The following is a 22402-nucleotide window of genomic DNA, read 5'->3' on the forward strand; positions in this document are numbered from 1 at the left end:
TGGACCATGCCATCTCCTCCCAAATCCACTCATACAATGGACACCTGCATAAAAGGGCAAACACAGGAAGGATTGCTGAGTTGCTCCTTCCAGTATGCATGTTCTGCCCTCTTTTACTCCCCCCACTTTAGAAAGACTGTGGCAGGGAGAGCTCCAGGCTGTGTTTCAGAGTTACCTTCTTAATCTCAGAGGGAAATGAGAATCCCTGCTGCATGAAGTGACTGTCAGGACACACAGGACCCACATATCCCAGCAAGTTATTGCATAGACATGTACTGTGCAGTACTACAGCTGGGATTAGATATTGTCCATGAGTCCTCCCTCCCATCCAGCAGTTTATACCAGCCTTTACCTTGAACACTGTATCTACTGAGCTGTCAAATTACAAGCAGTAGTTGGATTGGAAAATACTGCTAAAAACACAAATCAGAATAGAGAAGCCTGCCTGCATTTCTGGGAAGAAAGCTTCATCTTCAGTCTGACAGCCAACAGAGACAACTGCCTTGGTGCGAGGAGTCCAGGTCTGGGGAGAACAGGAATGTTTGGGATCTTCATTAGGAGGGGTGCCCACAACAGAAACCTCATGATAATCATTATCAGAAGCTTCCCACTGGAAGAGAGGCTGGGGAGCCAAGCTGAAGGAAGAGGAAGAGACTGGACTAGGAGCTGGGGTAGATGACACAGAGGAAGGCTGAGGTGGGAGTGAGAGAAGAGGTGCAGGGCCAGAGGCAGGAGAAGGAGCAGCATTAGCAGGGACTATCTTTGCAGATTCTTTGGAAGGCTGGAGATGGGAAGAGACAGGAACAGAGATTGTCCTCCTGGAGAGGAGCGGGGATTCTGGAGGAAAAACCACCTAGAAAGACAGGGAGGAAGAAGAAAGGAGAATAAATCCAAAGAGGAACCAACAAGCACTTCCTTTAACAGGAAGGCTGGCTGCTACCAGTATGTTTATCTAAGGGGGAAAAGCAGCAAGAGCTACAAAAGGTGCTGCTCTGTGTAGCTTAAGGAAGAGCACCATTTTACTCATCCCCAGAAAACCCTGCACAGGTACAGCACTGGACAAAAAAAGCACGCCTGTGTATCAGGCTTCCCAGTGGGGTTTTAAAAATAATCCTCAGATGGACATTTGAGATGTGATAGCAGCAGACTGCATCAACAGATACCATAAGCAGCTCCCTCAGATCCCACTCCAGTTCTTAAACATCCAGAACTAGAACCTTGTGCTGCTTTCCCTCTCAGGCCAGACAAGGCTGAATAGTTACTTCTTCATTTTGTGTTGTTTAGGATGCTCAGAAACTCAATCTGCACCTCCACACAATGGGATCTGGACAGAGGGACATGCTGGAGTTTCCCAGCATGTGTGACCCTGCTTTCTACCTTCTCTACTTGCTGTTCACCACTCTGCTCTTCCCCCCGGGGCCTGGCAGTGACAATGACCCCCTCTGTCAGCCAGGCATCCTGGCTTGGCCATTCTTCCTGCTCCTGGTTATCGATGCCCAGCCTGTCCTGAAGCTCCTCAATCAAGCGATCCTGGGACTCAGTCTTGTGGAATATGGCAGGACCTAGTTTGCGCCTTGGAGAGAGGTCCCGAGACATTGGATGCACATTCGCAGTCTCTTTTGTCCTCTTGATTAAAGATTTTATCTAAATGACAAAGGCAATAGTATCAGCAGAGAAGAGCAAAGTCAGAGCAAGCCCCAAGATGCAATAGCACAAACTCAAAGACATTAGTGACAATTGTGAGCAGGAAGAGTGATGGCATTTATTCCACAATGCCAAAATTCCTCTTGGCACAGCCCAGAACAGTGACTCAGTGCAAGGAAAAACCCTGTAAGGGCAATCACAGCAGCCAAAAATAACTGTCTAGAAAAGGAAGGGAAAGATTAACCAGTGGGAAGCCAAGATAGGAGGTGCAGCATGAGCACTCCACTGAGCATTACAGAAACCTCAGCATCACAAGGGCACAGAGCTGTGCCTCTGTGTCTGCCCTTGACAGGCACAAGGCTCTTGGTCAGAGATGTCTGGTGCACAAAGTGTACTTCCAGAATGGAAAGGAACACTGTCAGCTTCAGTAATGAGACCTAAAACAGTAAACAGAGCAGAGGAGCTGCCATCCCAATCAGTAGCATGAAACAGCCCTTTCAGCTTTTTGGAGGTCTCTGTGGACTGAGCCTTACCCCAGTTAGGGAATGAAAGTCCACTTCACAAGGAAGTCCCTACAAACTGCCATGTTCTGTGCTGCTGAATCACATGCAGGAGAGACCACAAGATGAAGCTGGGGGTTGTGAAGCCCTGTGAGATGCAGCTGTCAGTGACACCACTCAGAGCTCGTGCTGTTAGTGGGGTGAGCTGGGGCACACTCACTGCATGCACACACTGTGAGTGTGCTGGCTCAACAGTCCTGGCTAGGAGTTGCCCTACTCCTACATTCACTCAGTGCCTGCCTGGCCTGATGCAGAAATCCTCTCAATGGGTGGTTTGGAGACACATGGCAGATCCCATGCAGCCTTCCCAAAGGTTTCAGGAGATTCTGGAGTGACTGCAGAGCTTCTGAATTGCTCCTTTTCCTGGTCTCCTCTGGCCTTGTTCGTGTTAGCAGTACCTGCCTTCCTAGGAGTTCTGTCTCTGCCCTGCCTCTTCTTGCCCACATCAGGACTGTGGTATACCTTGGTGTCATGTGGCACTTCAGCTTTTAGCTCCTGTCCTTGCTTCGCTACAAAGCCCAACTGGTTTTTAGTGTCTGGGAAGACATCCCACCGATCCAGGGCAACAACAGAAGGTTCATTAACAGAATCCAAAACACGGTCATTCTTTGCATGCACCTCTGGCACATGTGCAGGCAGCTCCAGGGGCCACAGCTCATCTAAAGCTGTTTCCACACTTCTGCCCTGGGAGGAAAGAGCTGAGTTGTCCCTGAGTGCTGCTCCCTGCTGATGCAGCTCCTTGGCTATCTTCCCCTTCTTTGAAATGGGTACACTTGAGATTTTGGGGTCAGTTCTCTGCTCCTTCTTCTCAGTCTCTTTTGCCACATCATAACCTAAGCCCCGTGCCTCCACAGTAGCAGACCTACAGAGAAGCTCCACGCTGGAAGCTGGCACAGCCTGGGAAGTATTTCTGGAAGAGTCAGGCTTTCTGTTCAGCTGAACTAAGCTGGCAGAGGCCACTTGCTCCCCACGAGTAGCATAACCAGAGGAGCTCCGTGGTGGGGGCACAGGGACAGCTTGTGCTAAATGGGGCACAGGTGGAGGGGCAGCAGGGTGCCCTGACAAAGGCAGAACTGCAGTGTCACTGCCTTCCTCAATGCAGGTGTCTGCTGGGGGGACAGATGTTGGCACCGTTGAGTCCCCACTGTGACTTGCAGAAGGGTGTTTGGAATGGGACAGCACTGCTAAACTGTGAGGAGCGTTGCTGGAGTCTGCATTTGCTGAACTGGGAACCGGTTCTAGGGAAGATTCAGAAATCAGAGACACAGTGGAACTAGTCTGCAAAAGAAGAGATAGAAGGAATAAGGAGAGAAAAAGATAATGACAGAGATAAGGAGAATTAAAAAAGGCACAGAATTAAGCATTATAAGAATCATGACTCACAAACCAAAAACCCATGTTGACCCAAATCCTTATTTCCAAGATTAAGGAAGAAAAAATGAAACACCCAAGAGCAGAACCAGTATGACATTGTACTGATCTTCACGAGTTCTACAGCCACTGGGATCCTTTTCCTGGGCCCTCCTCCTCAGTGACAGCTCAGAGTTCACCTGCAGCTGTGATGGGGACGTGGCGTGGCCACTGCCACTGCTGGGAAGTGCAGCTCCAAACCCAGGAGTGTCTCGACTGTGAATAAAGGTCACGTAAACTAGCTCACAGTCAGACATGTAAATTTTGTATTCCAAAGCTGCAAAAAATTCAATCAATGAATAGAACAAAGCATGACATTTTCTTCTTGATACACTTAATAAAATGCTCCAGTTGGCTGAGTACATGGCAATGAAAACAAAGCTTCAGGGCATTCACAGCAAAGAGCAGATGACATGGGCTTTGTTCTATTCACATCACTAATCTCACCTTGGAAGCGACACACACTGAATCTATACGAGCCTGTCAGTCATTCCATGCCCTTGTGAGCATTGCTTAGGTGGCAGATTAGCCTCTTCCCCCTAGGCCAAAGACTCCACATTGACATTGTAATAAAATCAGTATTAATTTTGATCCAAAAAACATTCTAAGAAGAACAATTAATACAGAGGTTTTGGTTTTCCTTGACTTACAGGATCTTATGAAAACAAAAGATCATGGGTCCTTCTTTCCCCACTTCCAGTGGTTCCTGACTAAACTCTAGGAGACAAAGTAACAGTACTCCTTTTCCTTAGAAAGGGACACTCAGAACAGCAACTTGGACAACCTGAGACCAAGACTGTGCCTTCTCAGTTTTAAAAATGTACCCACAAAGGATTTCCAAATCCAAGAGTTATCAAGACCTGCTCTAACTCTTCATCATATTTTCCAGAGAAGCCTAAAGGAGTCAGATGCTTGTGCTCTGAGGTGGAAGGGCACATAAGTTCCTAAGCCCCAGGTATGCTACCTCAGTCTCCACTTACCTTTCTGAAATACTTATAATGAAAAAAACTATACAATTAACCAGAACATGCACAAAATCTGTCAGTAAATGGAAGAATGAAGCTCAGCTGATCTGAGCTCCTGCCATGCTGAGGGGCCAGGAGCTGGCACACACACACCCTTGCAAAGTCACACCAGCAGTGCTGCAAGGAGACTGTTCTCAGAAAGGAAAGAGCAATAAGAGACCAAATTTCATTACAGATTCTCTTCCTCTCGAGTAGCACAGCCAGGCTACTGTGACCACAGTCACAGCTGACAGGACAATGACTAGCCAGTATATTAAAATGTGGGAATATCCCAATATGCCCTCTCCCTTAATTCTGCCTAAGCTGGGTGCACCTGTAAAAGTAACCTGGTTTGATGCTGTACTTCACATTTGGCTTCCAGACTTCCTAAAATGAAGTCAGTCACTTTCAAGGCATTGTGCTCAAACAGTATTTTCAACATACTGAAACCATACTAATTCCAAAGTAAGAGCCATGGGTGAGCACTCCACAGTAACAGAACAGTTAACTGCAAGTATCCAGCCATGCAGTGAGCAGGCATCACATTACACAGAAATGGCAGAGGGTAAAAAAACAAGTGCATTAAGTAATCTCAGTGCCTGATGACCGATTAACCAGATAACCAAAATCAAATGGATTCTGTAAGCAAAAAGAGGGGCAACAAATCAGGGTGAGCAAAATATAATAAAAGGGTAATGAATCATCACCTTTTACTCAGGGGTACAAGGTAAATCAAGCACCAGTGCCCTCCATTCCTCCCATCCTCATCTATTGCAACTTCTATCAATTCCAGCTAATTACATATCATATTTGGGGTTTTTATCCTATATCCTGCAGTCACACACAGGTCTGATGCTCCAACAGCAGCCTTTCATATTCCACCTCCACAAGGGCTCCCCTTGTCTCTCTTACATTCTGACACTGGTACAGACTAGAATACATTTTTACAGCCAAGTTAACATCCCCAGCTGGCACAAACAGAAGAGGTATAACCAAACAAAAAGGACTGAAGGGAAAATGAAGCAACCTGGATAACAGGAGAAAAGGAAATTAACTTAAAAACAGTCAGTGACATCATCAGCAAAAGGGAAATGATCACAGAAGCCATGTTTCTTGTGCTCCAGGAAGAATGTTTAGGCACAAATGAGCTCAATGCTTCACAAAAGTATCAATGCTGTGCTTAATAAAGCCCAAATCTTAACATCTTGCTGCATTTCAATTTGGTCTTTGAGGTCAACTGAAAACTAAGCCAGGAAGGCAGGTGGTGGTAGCCACAGCAGCTCATTTCTGTCACACAGGTTTTAGCGGAGATTTTAAAGCTTCTCAAGAGTGCAAAGCACTGAACACCCACACTTTAAAATGTCCACTCCCTGTTCTCACCAATGAAACCTGCGCTGGGCAAGGTCATTCTGAGCTGCCGAGAGCTCAGCTGGGAGCAAAGGCTGGGCCACACCCTGAGCTGGTTTCTGATAAAAGCAGCAGGGGCACGAGGCCACAGGGCTCAGCTCCCACAGCACACGGAAGGAGCAGGGCACGGAATGCCAGAAGCACCAGTGGGAACTCTCTCCAGCACTGCAGTGCTTCAACCAGGCTGAGCAGAGCTTGTGGCTACCCTGCACTACACCCTAGGACATCAGGAGGAGTAAAAAGGCAACACTAAGGTGCCCAAATTTGCAAGTGACTAAACACAACTACAGTGAGTCTAGAGAAAACACTGAGGAACTCACAGGTTCTCACTGATTTAGGTGCATGTGCCAGGAATGGTAGACTGAATCCTATTCCAGCAAGGACAAGGCAAGTGAAGCTTCTCAGAACACGTGTGCTCAGTGCTCACACACCTGTCCCAGCTCTGGGTGTTGTATTGATCTCCATGGGACTCACCAAGCACAGAAAGAACAGCAAACAGAAAAAGCTGTCACTACATGTTCTACACCTCTCCCCACAAAACACTGCTCAGCTCTGGCTGCCCCACCCAATGTCATCTAGGAGGGGATGGAGTTCAGCACACACAAGAAATTTCAAGCATCCAGCAAAATCTTCCATACAGGAATAAAGAGAGTTAGGAACTGATTTAGGATTAGAAAGCAGATAGGTATGTAAAAAAGGCAAACCTAACAAAGAAATATTTGCTTTCTCCATCTCTCTCAGAAGAAATCCAAGTCAACAGTTCAGTAAAACTATAAGCAAAGCAGCTGAAAGTAGAAAGTGAGAAAGTATTTTTCATGAAATCTCCTGAGAACAACCTCCATAGTTCATCATCCAGCGCAGGAGTGGTAACACACCCACATGAATAAAGAAAAAGTTATTCAAGCACATATGCTGACACTGAATAGTACTTGCTGTCCTTTGCCCCCACAAGAAACTGAAACTTTAATCCCATGTTGAGGTGAATAAGAGATTTTGGGTTAAGATAAAACCTTTGAAATCTCCTTCTGTCTGAGGTAAACGCTTCAGTGCTCACACCAAATGCCTGGAATATCCATTTTCCTCAGGGAAAGCACATCAGGGTAAAAACACACTCCAGAGAGGAGTCATCCCACAGAACAGAAGGGCCTGGTCTCTGTCAGAAAGCAGAGTGGTGTCCCATGCCTCTCTCCTTCTCATTAAGTTGTAGCACAGCAAAATAATTCACTCTACTGAGCAGTAACAAAGCTCATTATCTCTGGCAAACAGACAAACTGCAGAACTGAAGGAAAAACAGATCCCAGAACTGCCTTCCCCTGCCAGTGATGACAATTTATAGCAGTCAAGGACACCTACAGCCCCACTCAGAAAGCACAAATACACCACAGGAAGTTTATCAGAGCAAATGTGAGAGGGACAGGAGGCATTCTGGAAACCAACCGAGGTCAGCAAATGTGGTTAACAGGCAAGAGAGACTGGGCTGGGTAGGGACAGGAAGAAGCATTAATCTGCCAAGACAGGGTACCTTGAAGTCAGAGAGAGATGCCATCAGCTCATCCAGTTCTCGCGTAGCTGAAGAAGCAGAAATTCGGGTCTGCTGCTGACTGGCCGTGACACGCTGGGGGCTGCTCACCTCACCCTGGCTCACAGTGATTGCAGGCCTGGCCAGGGGGAAAATTAAAATAAAATTTTAACAAGAGCGTGTTTAAACATTGGAGGGCACTCCTAGACTGAAGTCCCACTGTTCCCCCAAGTAAGCAGAGCATGAGGAGTTTCATCAGCACAGCCCAACCTGGCCCAGCTTCCCCAGCACGTGCAGACCCTGCCTCCCTCACGTGTGCACACACATCCCATCCACTACCAAACAGATGATTCCTGAATGTTCATTTTGTATTTGTGGTCAGCTGTAAATCTGAGCTTGAACAGTCTGCACTCTAATGGATGACTTATGCATTTTTCCATCCAGAAGTAGATTACAAAGCACCAGTACCCGCCTGACTTCTGACCCTTTAGACAAAGCCCATCTTCCATCCATCACTGTCCTGCAGCAGCTACCTCTACACTACAGTCACCATTCCCCCAGGAGCCCATCCCACCCCAACATTACTCACACTGGACTTGGCACGGAGCTCTCCAGCTCATCCAGCAGGCTCTCCACGCTGGGACGCACATCCTCAATCCCACGGGCACCATTGCGCTTTGGCTTCTCTTTTGTCGGGGGTGCAGCCTTCCCTCCCCCTGAGCTGCTGTTCTCTGGGACAACATAGTGAGGGCCAGCCACGCTGGGCAGTGATGGGCTTCTGCCAGCCTCATCTGAAGAAAGGGGAGCAGAAAAGAGCCATTCAGAGCCCCATTCCACACACACACATCTGCTAATCACAGGCAAGTACAAAACATTGTCCAGAAATCTTGTGGAACATCCATCTTCGAGGATATTAAAAAGTTAACAGTGCAAGGGCCTGAGCAACCTAAACTAACTCCGAAACTTGAGTTAGAGGCAGTTTTGAAGTTGGCCTTGCTTTGAGCAGGGTGCTGCAGCTCAGACCTCAGGAGATCCCACCCTCAGTAAATAAATCTTTGATTAAGGGCTGGAGGGGTCCCCCTCACTAAGGATGTTGGAAAGAAAAAGCAAGGTACTATTCTGAGAATCAAATTATCCACTCATACCAAATGTCTTCCTATTCCTTACCTGCTGTGAAGCCACTGGCAGGGGTATGTTGAACAGCATTCAGTTCCAGAAGGAGCCTGTCCAGTTCTGAGAGGTTGCTGCCCAGAGAGGAGCTGGTCATTGTAGGAGACGGTTCCGCAGACTTCTGCTTGTTCGGGAAACTGAAGATAAAAGGGAAATGTGAAACTTCAAGATACAGCAAAAGGATGGAGGGAAACTCATTGGGTTCCCGAAGTTTAGACATATGCTGTGATCTTTTCAGGCTGATGCTTTTAGCTCTGGGGGTAAAGAAGACACATGCTTTGTGACATGACTAAACACAGCCACTGCTATTCTTGTAAATTAGAAAAAAAGCATTGATGGACAGGGCCTCTGATTTCAGGACTATGTGCTGCCCAGTCCTGTAGGAAAGAGTTAACTGTCTGTAGATCCAAAATGCAGAGAACAGCAGCAGAACCATTAGCTCACATACGGGAAAATGGCTTGTTTCTGCTGACACCACACCAAGAGCAACGTCCTCCTCCCTGAGCGAGGGAATGCAGGGCCAGCACAGACTGGAGACAGAGGCAAAGCACAAGCCTCAGGTTAGCAGCAGAAACTGAGAAGCAGTAGGATATGCCATAGCCTCTTGCAACACTCAAGGTCTCCCCACGTCCTCTCACCTTTAATTTGGGGAATTGTAGTCAATTCATAAGAAAGTAACTTGTTATTATTTTCTACTGTGCTAAACACTCATGCATGTATAAGGCACTATCTGTAATTACTGCTAGTCTTATATGGGTGATATCATTTACCAGACAGAATTGCAAACTGTTCCAAAGCAGAACTTCACCTCAATGCAGTGATTTTTACAGTGTACTAACAGTCTTTCCATTGTCAGTGGCAGGAACATTTTTTGCTCGTGGTTTTACAAATAACTTTTAATGCTCTAGAGGTTCTTATTTTATCAAAAAGATATTTTCCAAATCCAAAATGGGAACTTCTGCCTTGTGCACAGGACCACATTATGCTCAAAAAGTTAGTATCTAGCAGGTTAAGGACTCTGACACCTGTAACACCAGTGACAATTATGAATTCCATAAGGAAGTTATCCTTCTCTTCAGGTTGTAAAACAAGATCCACAACTGCAACCTGAGGAGAACATACTTCATGTTGAACCAACACACCAGTTACAACTAACACCAGAACCAAGCCATGGCAGACCCTTGTTCAAGAGGACTTAGGGCTCTAATTACCTTCATTTAATACTAATTGCATGCAGTCATCTGAAAAAATTGCAATTACTGTCTCCATTGGACCACCTCTGGCTAGGCTGCCCAGAGAGGAGCTGAGCTCCAACCAGAATTAGTTCTGGTTGGAAGCAACTTCCTGCTCAGCAGAAAGAGCTGGCATGGTTAGATCATGACTCCAAAGAAACACCAATCTCCAAAGTGTAACACGGTGCCTAGGATGAATTTCTGACAGCACTCATCCCAATGTCAGCAGAAAGGTCTGTCCTACTGTGCAGGCTACTCCTCCAACCTCTCAGAGTGAGAGTAGCTGCCTCTGCAAATGTGAACTTGCTATCTGTCAATCACCTACTGAGAGAGAACTTTTAAGAAGCTTGAATTTACCTGAAAACTCAAGTCCCTGCACAACACTCCAGGCCACAAGTACCGAGTTCCCAGGGAGATATAACCCCAAGGCCATCCATCTCCTGAAGACCTTCTGTGCTCTTTAGCAGGGGGTGGATTTGTCACTTGTGTCTGGATCATGTCCTTCACAACACAATCCAGATCCTGCTGTGTCTGATGGATCCTTAACCTCCTGCAGCTGAGCAAGCCCAAGGGCCAGCTCAAAGTTTGAAGTGAGTATGAAAGTTACAGTGGTGTGTTACAAAAGAGGCAATCAAAACTGACACAAAGCAATGTAACACACACGGAGAGCAGTGTTTGTTTCCACTTATAGAAAGCAGCTTGACCCTCAGCAAGCTCAAGTTGTGAGGCAGGCTTATCTCAAAAGGGACAGGATACCTGTAGACGTGCTCCTCTTCACTGGCACGGGGAGTAGGAGAGTTGAGCCCGTCTCTAGGAACGGAGGCACTGGAGCTTTTGGCACTAGAGCTGTAGATAGGAGACTGGGACTGAGGCTGTGGAAACAAGATTTTCATTGGAAACAGAGAATACAAAACAAATATGTACACTACTGCATTGCAAACCCATGCATTGACAGGGCAGAACAAAATAAATGATCTGCTCTTGAGTCAAGCCAGTGTCTATCAGATGGGCTACACCAGGAACAGTTTTCCCCTTACTTCAGACCTGCCTGTGAGTCACAGATTTGTGCTGGAAACCCCCAGTCTGCCTTCCACAGGCTCAAGACAGATGACTAACACTAATCTCATCACACCACCATTTTGTCAGCATAATGACGATGGCTTTCAAATTCTTTTCTGCCATTTGCTCCAACCAGTTAATTCTAATAAAAACTCCCAGCTCTCCCCCATTTCCCTGCTCCACAGCCAAATTCATCCTCACTTCTCCCTATTTCCTCCTCCTTACTTTGCTGAGAGACCCTGCACTCCCAAAACAAGCACCCTCCCACCCACACAGCCCCTCTCACCTGCTGGTGGCCGTATCTGGGTGTGCTGGGCTGCCACTGCTCGGAGGGGTCGATCACGGTGCCATTGAGGGCGTCGCTGGAAGGCGGCGGGGGCACCGGGGGTGGCACCGCAATCTCCTGGTAGGTGTGGTTTCCAGTTGGGTAGGAGTAAGGAGTTTCCTCCGTGAGAAACACTGGGCGTTTGGAGATATGAGAGGTGGTTGATTCCAGGTCTGCCAGTAAGGCATCTGCAGGAAAGCAAAACAACGCAACAAAATGGTAAAAGCCTGGACTAGAGCTTTGTCTCTTTATTCTCATTTAATGTATCTGTGTCAGAAGATTTTTGGGAGGACTTTTCACCTTGGGTAATCTACCAAATGCCTTTAAAAACACTACTGCTGCTCAGGAATGAACGAGTTAATCAATCTTGTCCTACAAAGAAAACACCAAGATGTAGCAAAGCAGCCAGAAAAGCTGTGTCAGTCTCAGATTTTTGCCTTAACTGGAAAAACACCCAACAACAGGAACCCGTAGTCTCACTGTACCCTGCAGAAGTGCAACCTAGGCAAGCCTGTCCAGAGATCTACTCCAACAGGATATTGACACAGACTAATTACAGGCCCCACATCATCACAGAGTCATTTACTGTGGCCGCAGGCACTGCTTTCTGCAGGAAACAAGAGCTCAGGAGGTGTTTTCTCCAGAGCCAAAGGTAGGGAAGAAGCCTGAAATGTTCAGAGCAGTCCATCAGAGCAGCAGAAGGATGTATTTCAGTTCTCCTGACAAAAATCCCCCTCAGTACATCATACAAACAGTTAACAAGTTTCCAGAGGCTGCCAGGTAAACGCCATTTCTTCTGGAAACAATTCTTAACCAGATGGGTGGAGACTGCTCACAAATTCCCCAAGAGAAGGAAAACCTCCACCAGCTACAAACACAGTCACTCATGCCAGGCAGAGGACCCACATCACACAGTCAGCACTTCTCAAAAATCTCACAGTCCCATCAGAGTTTAGGCATAAAATGGCATTCCCAGCCTTCTGGATTTCTCCCTGCAAATGTATCCTCTGCCCATTCCCAACCCTGCACTCCTCTGGGGTGACTCAAAGGCAAATCCTGACCTGCTGGACCTTCCAGCCCGTGTGCCCACCCTGCAGAGCCCATTGCAGTTCCTGCAGGGGAAACTCCAGTGAGCGCCTGCAGGTCTGTGCTGTGCTCACTTTCCAAAGAAAGCCTCGCTGGCCACGTGCCCAGCTTTGCACTGGGGCAGCAGCACCAGTGCACACCTCTGCAAGGCTGTTAGAGAGGAGTCAGCTCACTGGAGACATCAGCACTCTCCATGTTCACAGGACGCAGCCGCCAGGTCCCTTTGGAGATGGGGAATTCAGCCACAAAACAGGAACACACTTCAGGAGAATTGGGAGGGGACACTCTGTGAACCCCCCTGGATCTCCCTTCCCCCTGCACAGACCCAGCTGTCCCCACAGAGACTCAGCAGACCCCTTGTCCTGCACACAGCAGGTACCTGACACTCAGGTTTGGGCACAGGGGCTCAGCCTGACGGTGGCCACCCTGCAGTGTCCCCCACCAGGTCACAAGGAGCTGGTGGCACCAGAATAGCGACCGAGCAACTGCTCACAGTAATGGCTGCCCACAGCTCCCCGGGCAGCACCTGCAGCCCTGAGCCACTTCCTGAGCACAGCACTCCAGAGCAGCCACTGCACCTAGCAAGCCTTCAGGAAAATGTATTGGAAGAGGACAGGATTATTGAATTACAACACGAGGAAGGTGCTGCTTTTATATTCACTCTTTTCAAAAACCCAAAGCATCACAAAAGAAAAAATAAGCAGTCCTGCACTCAGAGAGTAGAATACAGCCATTAGCAAATTAAATGCTGTCTTAAATTATTTCTATACACCAAAGATGCTCCAAAACATTAAAGTCACAGGATCTATCTTCCTAAAGGGACCAAAATATCCCAGAAGCAGATTCTCTGAAGGGAGACAAGTATTGCACAGCTGGGGAAAAATGAACTGAATCTTCTTTTCAAGCAAAGGAACAGCTGGTGGGCTGCAGAGTGAAAGGCACGTACCTGCAGGGAACTGCCGATGAACCGCAATTCCTACAGCCAGGCAGGTCCTGTGACTGGAGGTTTCACGCACACCACCTCCCAGAGAAGTGCTTGCCTACAAGGAGTGGTTTTTGCTTCTCCCCTCCAATGACAAAGGCAATTCAAACTCCACCAGGAAGTGAAAATCCCGTGAGGGTGTTGGGCTCCTCCGGCCCTGCAGAGGGGACGCAAACCATTTTTCCACCCTCCACCAGCCCTCAGTGCAGGAGCGGCAGCTGTAACCATCTCACCACAGACACTGCCCTGCTCGGCTCCTCTCTGTGCTGCTGACCGTGGGACAGACAGACACCCACTGCCTTTTGCTGATGGCACACACACAGTGAGCTCGGCTACACGCACTGATTTACTTTTACAGGTCTGCGGAAGAAGGGAGGTCTGGAAATGCCAGGAGCACTGAGCCCCACGGCTGTGAAGGAGTTAAGGTTAATGATTAACCGCCCCCATGCCCTCCCTCTTCCTGACTTGAGCAAACAAGGCAAAGCCGAGGAACGGAAAGCGGAGGGAGGAGAAAAGGCCGGAGAGGAATTACTCCGTTACTCAAACTCAACTCCAACTTTACAACTGATATCGAAGCAGCTGCACGAAGGCACCACCCCAAGCCGGCGGGACAGGAAAGGCGCTCACACACGGGTTTCCCGATGTGAAAGGATTTTCCCAAGTGCTTGCTCGCCCCCAAATCCTGCAGTCCCCTTGTCCTCCCTTCCCTGTGCCCCAGGCTCACAGCCATGACAGAGGGAAGGTCTTCCCCACTCGAGTCCCTCCCCGTCGCGGTTCCCGGACCCAATCTCATCAGCAACCACAGCTCCCTGAAACTCTGCTGAAATGGGAAATTGCGCCCGTTCAAAGGGCCCGGCGGCAGCAGCAGAACGTCCCCGGCCAGGGCAGGGTGAGAGGGGCAGCGGCACCGTCCCACCCCAAAGCCATCACCCTGCCATTCCCCAGTGCACAGGCACGGGCTGCAGGTCCCTGTGGAGGTCAGCCCAAGGAGCTCCAGAGCGTGACTTGAGGCTGTTATTCAAAACCCAACCAAAAATTAACCAAAGGGATTAACATTTTGTTTTCCATTAAGCACTTCATCCCAAGAGGTCCCAAAGCACCGTGCATTCATTTAGGATTTGTACAACTAGCAGAAGACAATATGAGATAAGAGATGAGGGGAAAGAATGGAGATTTATTAACAGAAAAAGATGCATCACTCTCTCTTTTGCAAAAGGAACCAGCATCTGTAACCTGATGAACTGTGACAGGGATGCTGTGCCTTATGCTGCACCTCTCGTCACACAATGAGTTCACAACAGTGACTGCTCCTTAAATGGAATATTAAATGCTTAAATAGAAATATTACAGTCTCGATCGATTCAGTGGGTAATGAAGTGTTCCTGCCCAAGGTGACCCCTGAGGGACAGTGCTGCGGGACGTGTGAATCAGCCCGTAGGAAGCAGCTGCCTGTGCCACCGCAAGGCAGCGACTCGGGCCCGTGCCCACCATCCATCAGAGGGCACCACCAACACCTCACAGGGACAGCGACGAATCGCACGGCACTGCCCAGCCTGGCAGCGCCTCCAGCTCACCTGTTCAGCCCCCAAGAGCCGGGAGCCTGTCCCTGTTTCAGGCTCATAGGAACTCCCGGCGGTGCCACGTGTGCACCTCCCCACGGAGAGGCGAATTTCACAGCAGCCACCGCCCAGAGCTCCGGAAAGAGCCACACACCCTGACCCACCACAGCCTCACCGCTGCCCCAAATACTCCCTGGAACCCACAGACACGGCTCTAGGAGGCACAGCCTCCCAAGGATGAAGATTATACATGCAGTCATCTCAAGAGAATAGATTTAACCATTTTGTAGCAGTAAAGTAAACCAGAGTTACAACGAACCTTCAAACCACTGCTCCTCCCCAGGATCACCCCTCTCTCCACTCTCACTACAACAAGCCACTAGCACAACCCACAGACAAAATGTCAACTCAGAGACGTGCACGGAGCAGAATCACCCCGGTTTCCAAAGACTCGGTAGGGGTCAGCTATCTATGGGCTGTGCATATAGAAATGTGTATTTTCCACTCCATTCACAGAGTGCTTCTCAGGAGGGTGCAAAAGGGACACTTGCTATAACACCACCAACCTGGACACTCCTGCTTGTCATGGCTACTCTGGAGCAGTTACACAGCCAAGGAAACCCTAAATCCCTGTGCACTGCAGCCCTGAGCACCTCAGCATAAGCACAGCTGGTCCTCCACAGGCTCAGGTAACCTGGCCAGCCACCTGGCAAAGCTGTGTGAAAACACAAGGACAAAGACTCAATCCCCTCCACTGGACAACCCAAAAATTACACACACAAATGAAATCATATTTAGTCCTGAGGGTTACTCAAACCACATCCTCCCCATATGGGAGGACATTGCTGTTTGAATTCAGGCAGGTTTTCTACAAAGATTTTCCTGTGGAGGAGGGACAGTTAAAGAATGATGCCACATCAGACACCTTTACCACTAAAAAGCACTCCAAGACACCTGGAGGTGCAGGGACAATTGTTTGCTCCTCTCTCCCTTTCCTCACTTTTGCCAAAGATCATTATTAATTAAGAGGTCCTTGGTATTCTGGTCTACAAATCCTCCACACCATTCTGCACATTAATTAGGTATATACAAGCAGCCCTTTAATACCAACTGCTTTGCTTCAAGGTAATTCCCAGCAAAAGCAAAGCTCTGCTGGTCATTTCAACAGCTCAGGACAAGAACTCTCATGCTGATGTCCAGTACACTGAGCCACTCACAAAACATCCCTTCTACCAGCAAAGCAGCAAGGCAGAAGAACAGGACAAATCCTTAGGCTGAGCCCCATTTTCCAGTTCAAGCTGCACTGAAAATTCCCAGCTCCACAGTGCACATTCCTGTGCTATCTCCCCAGCCCACAGCAGCTCCGGCATTCGGGGCTCCGGGGCAGCTCCCTGGGCACGGCTGCGTGTCAGCGCTCGCTGCCTGCAGATGCAGCATCCCCTGAGCAGCCAGGGGCACATTCCTCAGCTTCCCACAGCCCAGCTCTGCCTGGGAGCAGCAGCAGCAGCCCAGGGAGCACAGCACTGCTCTGCAGCCTGCAACAGCAATAGCTACCCTCTGCACTGATGCACACACCAACACCCTTCTAGCAATTTGAGCTGGACTCAGCCCCTTTAAATAGGTAAAGTGAAGTTACTAAAAAGAAATATATATATTTATACATATTTAGATGTGTCTTCCCATGCATATCAAAGCATACTTTTTCACTTCCCCTTTCCTGTGCATTTCAAAAATGCTCTTGGATTAAGGTGACACTGAAGCAGAACACATCATGGATTAATTCTGAAAAAACCTACATGACAAGGCATCGACAAATTCACATTTGCCAACTGACATCAAGCAGATTTTCAATGCTAATTCTTCCTCAAGCAGTAAATAATTTTCCACTATTCATAAGTGGTTTAGAATTTATCTTTTCCTTTTTTTTTTTTTTTAAGTGAGGCAATTTAGAGAAATCTAAATTTGCTTTCCTCCGGAGAAAGGACTTCCATATGCAGTTCATCTCTCTCAACAACTGAGGATTATTAAGCCATGCTGACACAGCAAATCACAGCATTATCAAGACAGTGAGTAGATCAAAAGGATGGTGGTCAATTTTCTTCCCCATCTCATCAACTGCTGGGGAGGAAATGGAAGCATAACTGAAGCAAGATACTTCAAATGCCTCAGATATCAGCCTTTCATTTTCAACAGCTGAAAGCCACATCTGCACATGTATCAAACCACACACTGCCTGTAGCTCTGCCTCTTGCAGGAGACATCTGGAAAGTGAGTGGCACTGGAGACAGGATTCCTCAGCCAGGCAGCACACAGCAAATGCATTCAGCCACAGTCCCATCTCCCCAGCATCTCTGGTGCCACATGTCCCTGACAGCCCAGACACAGCACACTGGGGAATCAGGAGGAGATGTCAGAGCACAAAGTACAGAATTTCCTCTGCTGCAGCTGCACAGAACAGGTATCTGCACCTCCCTATTTCCCCCTGCCTCTATTTACCCAAATAAGTAGAAGTGCTGCAGTGCAGCAGTTTTCCTGGTTTAGGCAGCAAAAGATTCCTAGAGGATTGGCAAATAGGAATAAAAATGAAGATAGCCCTAAGGGCAGCTCTCAAGGAGATGGACTTAACATGCTAATCATGTCTCTCTTGGCATCAGACAAACTGCAGACCTCTCACTGGCAGAATCACACACCATTCTCCAGCCCTTTTTTCTTAATACCTGCAAGATGCTGAATTCAAATCCTTGATTTTTGCTGTCCCCTGAGAGAGTGAGGGGAAAGGAATTGCATTTCCAGAACTTCAGTTTGAGCTTGCAGCCTCATCTGAGACACCTCTTTGCAAAACCCCTGAATGCAAACCTTAAAAATCTCATTGGGTTCAAATAAATCTCCCCAGCACTTCCAGGAGTAAATGCAGCTCCAGCTCACACAGAGGGAGACAGCTCAAGGCAGTAACCCAATCCCTGGCATGACAGTTTTACCTTATGAGTAACTGCAGAGGAATGGGGAGCCTGGGTATATTTATCCTATTAAACAGCCTTTCAAAAGAAATATTTGCAGTGCTCTACAAGCCCTGCATCAAGAACATTTGCTGGAGCCTTGCTAGGACTTCTCACTGCCCTGGAGTTCAACTGCAGATGGTGTGGGGAGCCCCAAACACTGATGGCAGGAATTCCCATTTTGATTTTTCTCAGCAAAATGGAAAAGCCTTATCAGAAATAGGAAAATCAAGAACAGGTAAAGGCATTGACTTCCAGGTAAAATACATTTATCAACAGATTTAAATCAATGCTTTTAAATGTAAAAATATCAGAGACTACAAAAGCAAGAAAATACAAAGACTACCTTCAAAATGAGACCTTAAAAACTCAAAGTGCAATTATATGCTCTTAAAATCCTCAAGTTCTCCAGCTCACATATATAGAAAGCATGTAAAATAGTTTGGCTTACTGTCTAAGACATTTTGAGATTACATCTAAAAGTTTTCCAAAATGTAATCAATATGTCAAGAAGCTGGTTAGAACACAGGACACATAAAAGTGCTCAGCTTTCTTGTGAAGCAGGGGCAGATTGTTATTTAAGATACACAAAAATCCAAGACACAAAAGGTAAGTCATTTTCCAGACCTAACAACTGCTGGAGTATGAGTACAGAGCAGCCACTGGGATTTTTACTTCACATTGCCCAGATCTGCTTAGAGAAAGTTCAGATTGCATGGTCAGTAAAATCACTCAGCTCTCTCTTTAATGTACTAATGTTTAAAGCCTTGTGCTTTCTCACTATCAAAGTATTGGTGCAAGTCATGTCTTGTGTCACTGCTTAACAAAACAAATGTCCAAACTAGTATCAATATGTGGCATGGTAAATTACAGTAAAGACAACAACCATTAACATTCTGAAGCTTCTCTCTACTTTCACATCAAAACTGCCCCTTAAAATTAGCAAAATTTTGCATTTGTAGCACTGATTCACAAACTTGTGTGGGTGCTCCCAAAAAGCAAAGGCAAGCTCCCAGCTGCAGTTGTGCCTGGCTAGCCCAGGCTGCAGAGACAGACTGAGCAAGGATCCATCCTGTGACAGCCAGAACTGCTGCTGGAATCAGGGGGTGGCAGCCGCCCTGAATCCTTTCTGTGCCAGAACTGGAGCTCTGACAGCCAGAGCAGGGAGCCTGGCCCAGCACAGCAGCACAGGCACCCAGCTCTGACCACTATCAGCAAACGTCCAAACAAAGAAAGCACTGCAGGGTGAGATGTGGTCTGCACGAGCAGCTGCAGCAGGGACTGTGGCTTCCTCTCCCAACCACCGGGACCCAAGCTGGAGAGTTTATTCCTGAGCTTGTGCCCAACTAACTGGGCACAGCTAACAGGCACTGCTACCACCCCGAGCCTGGGGCTGTAATAGGGTGTGCAAATGCAGCCTGTGTGAAGCCATTTCAGGAACTGTGTATCAGTAACTGCACTTCTGGGGATGAACTGCAAACCCCGGAGTGCTCTGGCTGCAGTTCCAGCAGAGCTGACACCATCATGCACTGCCAGTGTAAGGGAAAGGCCCAGGGATCCTCCCTTCCCCAGCATGCAAACCCAGGCTGTTCCTGGAACTTGCCCTGCTGATCACCCTTTCTAAACTAATTCAACTTACTAATCCAATAAAAGTTTGCTGAGGTGTTGGCTTCAGTTTTTTAGATAAACTCATTAGGTTTCTTGGAAGAACAGCTCCAACCACTCTATGACTTAAGCAGCTTTTAGAAAATATATTAAAAAGACCAATGGCAGAATTAAGCTCTTGTTCAAGTAAGTGAATAAAATTTCTGCTTTAAATGGAAATGTTCTACTTTCAAAACTTAGGCCAGAACACAAAATGTAAATCCAGCCCATCCTGCCATTAGTTGAAAGAAATCACCTACCCTCCTGTCAGATTCCCATAATTCATCTGCAGCTCAGATGCAGACCAGAAGGAAAGGCAGCCTGAAAAGATGCAGCTAGCAGACAGCTCCAGCTGAAACACTCCTTATTCTGGAGACATTATCTGCTGCTTCCACCCAAACCTACACTGACATTTTATTTTGGCTTTTCAGCCCCAGGATTGTGACATGGCTCAGTCCCTAGGGCTACACGTGCTCTGCACCCACTGATGCCTCATTTGTGCTGCTGAGCTGAAGAGTGAGCTTTTGACAGACTCCTGACCATAAAAGTGGAGATAAGCCAACTCTGTGTGCCACAAAAACCCAACAGAAGCCATCATGTGGGAGCTCAGAGCTTCCATCAGATCCCCCAGACGGGCAGGAGGGCTATTTGTGTGTGGCTCTGCTGAAAAACCATTAACATCACCACTAGATCCTTCCTGCCCACAAATGCATTTCTGTGACACCCAGAGCGGCACTGGCCTGTCTGTCTGTCTGTCTGCAGGGTGAGGCTGCAGGAGCACGGGCAGCATCACGTGCAGTCAGCAGGCTCCTGTGCAGCCCAGCAGCTGCAGGGCTCTCAAGGGCACAAGGAACCGTGGGAGAACCAGAACCAGCTGACCCGTCTGCAGCTTGGCACCAGCAGGGCCTGGGAGCCACAGCCCCATTCCTGGAGGAGCACCTCAGAGCCACCTCCTGACACCCTGGATGCACCAGGCTGGGAAATCCTTTGGCTGCTGGCTCTGTTCACAGCACCAAGCTGGCAGGGAGGCAACCTGATCTTAACCAGCTCCACAGGGCATGGGATCACCAGCTCAGCATGCTGCCCGAGAGACACCACAAGTGCTTGAAGATTGAGTCAGCACAGTTTCCTGGATGAAATAACAAATTCACAGCACTCCCTGCCTACAGTCCAGGCTGTGTGAAGGAACCACAAATGATTTTCCCATAGGACCAGAATTTTTCCACTTAGCTCTCTGAACACTAAACTAGACTCCAGCTTAAACTGAATGAGAGAAATGAACCACCACCTACAAAAGAGAAACATGCAGTTATTCTGCCTTCCTCCAACTTCCTGATCCAAACTTCCATCCCCTTTTCCCTGTCTCAGAACAGTTCATTAGATGGCTGAGATAATGGAAGTCCCACAAGGTACATAACTGCTTTTGTGGTCAGAGATAAATATTCCTCAATATGTCACAAGTGTGCTGAGCATCCTCACACTGAAAGTGATTTGTACTTCAAGTCCCTTCTCCTATCAGAAGGGAAAATGCTCCAGAGAAACAAAATACGGTTTGAATATGTTTTTTTGATTTTCGGACAAAAAGCTGCTAAAACCAAGTGTAACCTTTTGAAGTTCTTCAAATTAACCTCAGCTTCCCCTCCACTGCCCTGCCTATCACATTCAAAAGCTGCCAACAAACACCAGGAAGAACAAACTCCTACTGGCACTGAAGATCCAAGGGCAGCAGAGAGGACCGAGACTTTCAGAGGCTGCTCCCTCCCAAGGATGTGTCCTCCCATTTATTTCTCATTTCCAGAAGGGCTAGATCAGGGGGCTGGAATGGAAGGAAGGGTTATTTCCTGCCACACACAGCATCTTCTTTTTCATAGCATGGTTTTCTCCACACCTGAAGTGGAAAGAAACATCTTATATTTACTTCCCTCTGTTATAGTGGTGAGCAGCAAACAGCTCATGCCAAGAAAAAACACCTTATACTAAGACTGGCTGCCGAAAACTGAATTCATGTTCCATGTTCCTTACCAAACAAATAAATATTTTCAGTTTCACAGCTACCAAAGGCTCCTGAGAACACCAGATCCAGCTACACAAGCCTTGAATGCCTCCAGATTCATGGTTGTGTGAAGCTAAAATAGAAGATAATCCTTTGTGTGGTTCCTTTCTACCTAGATTCACTGGGCTGGCAGAGTCGTGAATAACAGGAAACCATTTCCAAAGCTGGATAAGCACAGAAAATTCTTCCACTGCTCCATGAACAGTCTTCAGGAGAACGAGGAAAAGTTTGTCAAGGGTTTGTACATCACAGCTGTGGCACATCCTGTGACACAGCGTGTGCAAAAGCTGATCTGACCTCAACGTTTGCACAATGCTGAAGAGCAAAGCTGGGCTCTGCTCACTGGACAGAGAAGTTGGAGATTGCACAAGAGAAGGATCACAGGGTGAGCTGTAAAATTTACCAGCCTTCCCCAGTACTCCAGCTCCTGGCCTCCAGGGATTCAGACTGTTTGATTTCAGTACCACTGTCCTCAGATGATGTTCCCACCCACAAGTTACAGCACTTATCACATGGAAGCTTTTCAGTCACAGCTGTCACAGTTCCACACCCTAAACCTAAATCTCCACATATTCCATTTTGTATTGATAGAACTGGCTGTGGCCTGCAGCAACTGCAGGCAGTGAAGTCTGCAGCCACTGCACCTGAATCCCAACGAGGCTCACCAATCAGAATCCTCACCCTAACATTCCCACTTCCTTGACAGCACAAAAGAAATGTACCTTTCAGAAATGGAGAACTGAGCTGCAGCC

At 47.6% G+C, this 22402-nt stretch overlaps 1 protein-coding gene across 3 annotated transcripts in view; it reads right to left on the reverse strand.

The window, feature by feature from the left end:
• PXN (paxillin) overlaps positions 1-22402 on the reverse strand; it is a 44699-nt gene that overhangs the window by 9428 nt on the left and 12869 nt on the right. For 2 of the 3 annotated variants that reach the window (XM_074554088.1, XM_074554089.1), the window contains exons 2-9: positions 11292-11518; positions 10703-10818; positions 8712-8851; positions 8134-8335; positions 7548-7683; positions 2445-3482; positions 1378-1644; positions 446-853 (exon numbers count right to left, since the gene is read on the reverse strand). In XM_074554088.1, coding sequence (XP_074410189.1) covers positions 446-853; positions 1378-1644; positions 2445-3482; positions 7548-7683; positions 8134-8335; positions 8712-8851; positions 10703-10818; positions 11292-11518 — 2534 coding nt within the window. The remainder of the gene's footprint in view (positions 1-445; positions 854-1377; positions 1645-2444; positions 3483-7547; positions 7684-8133; positions 8336-8711; positions 8852-10702; positions 10819-11291; positions 11519-22402) is intronic. The other variant, XM_074554090.1, reaches the window with a different exon arrangement.

Source organism: Zonotrichia albicollis, chromosome 18, assembly GCF_047830755.1.
Source record: "Zonotrichia albicollis isolate bZonAlb1 chromosome 18, bZonAlb1.hap1, whole genome shotgun sequence".
NCBI lineage: Eukaryota > Metazoa > Chordata > Aves > Passeriformes > Passerellidae > Zonotrichia > Zonotrichia albicollis.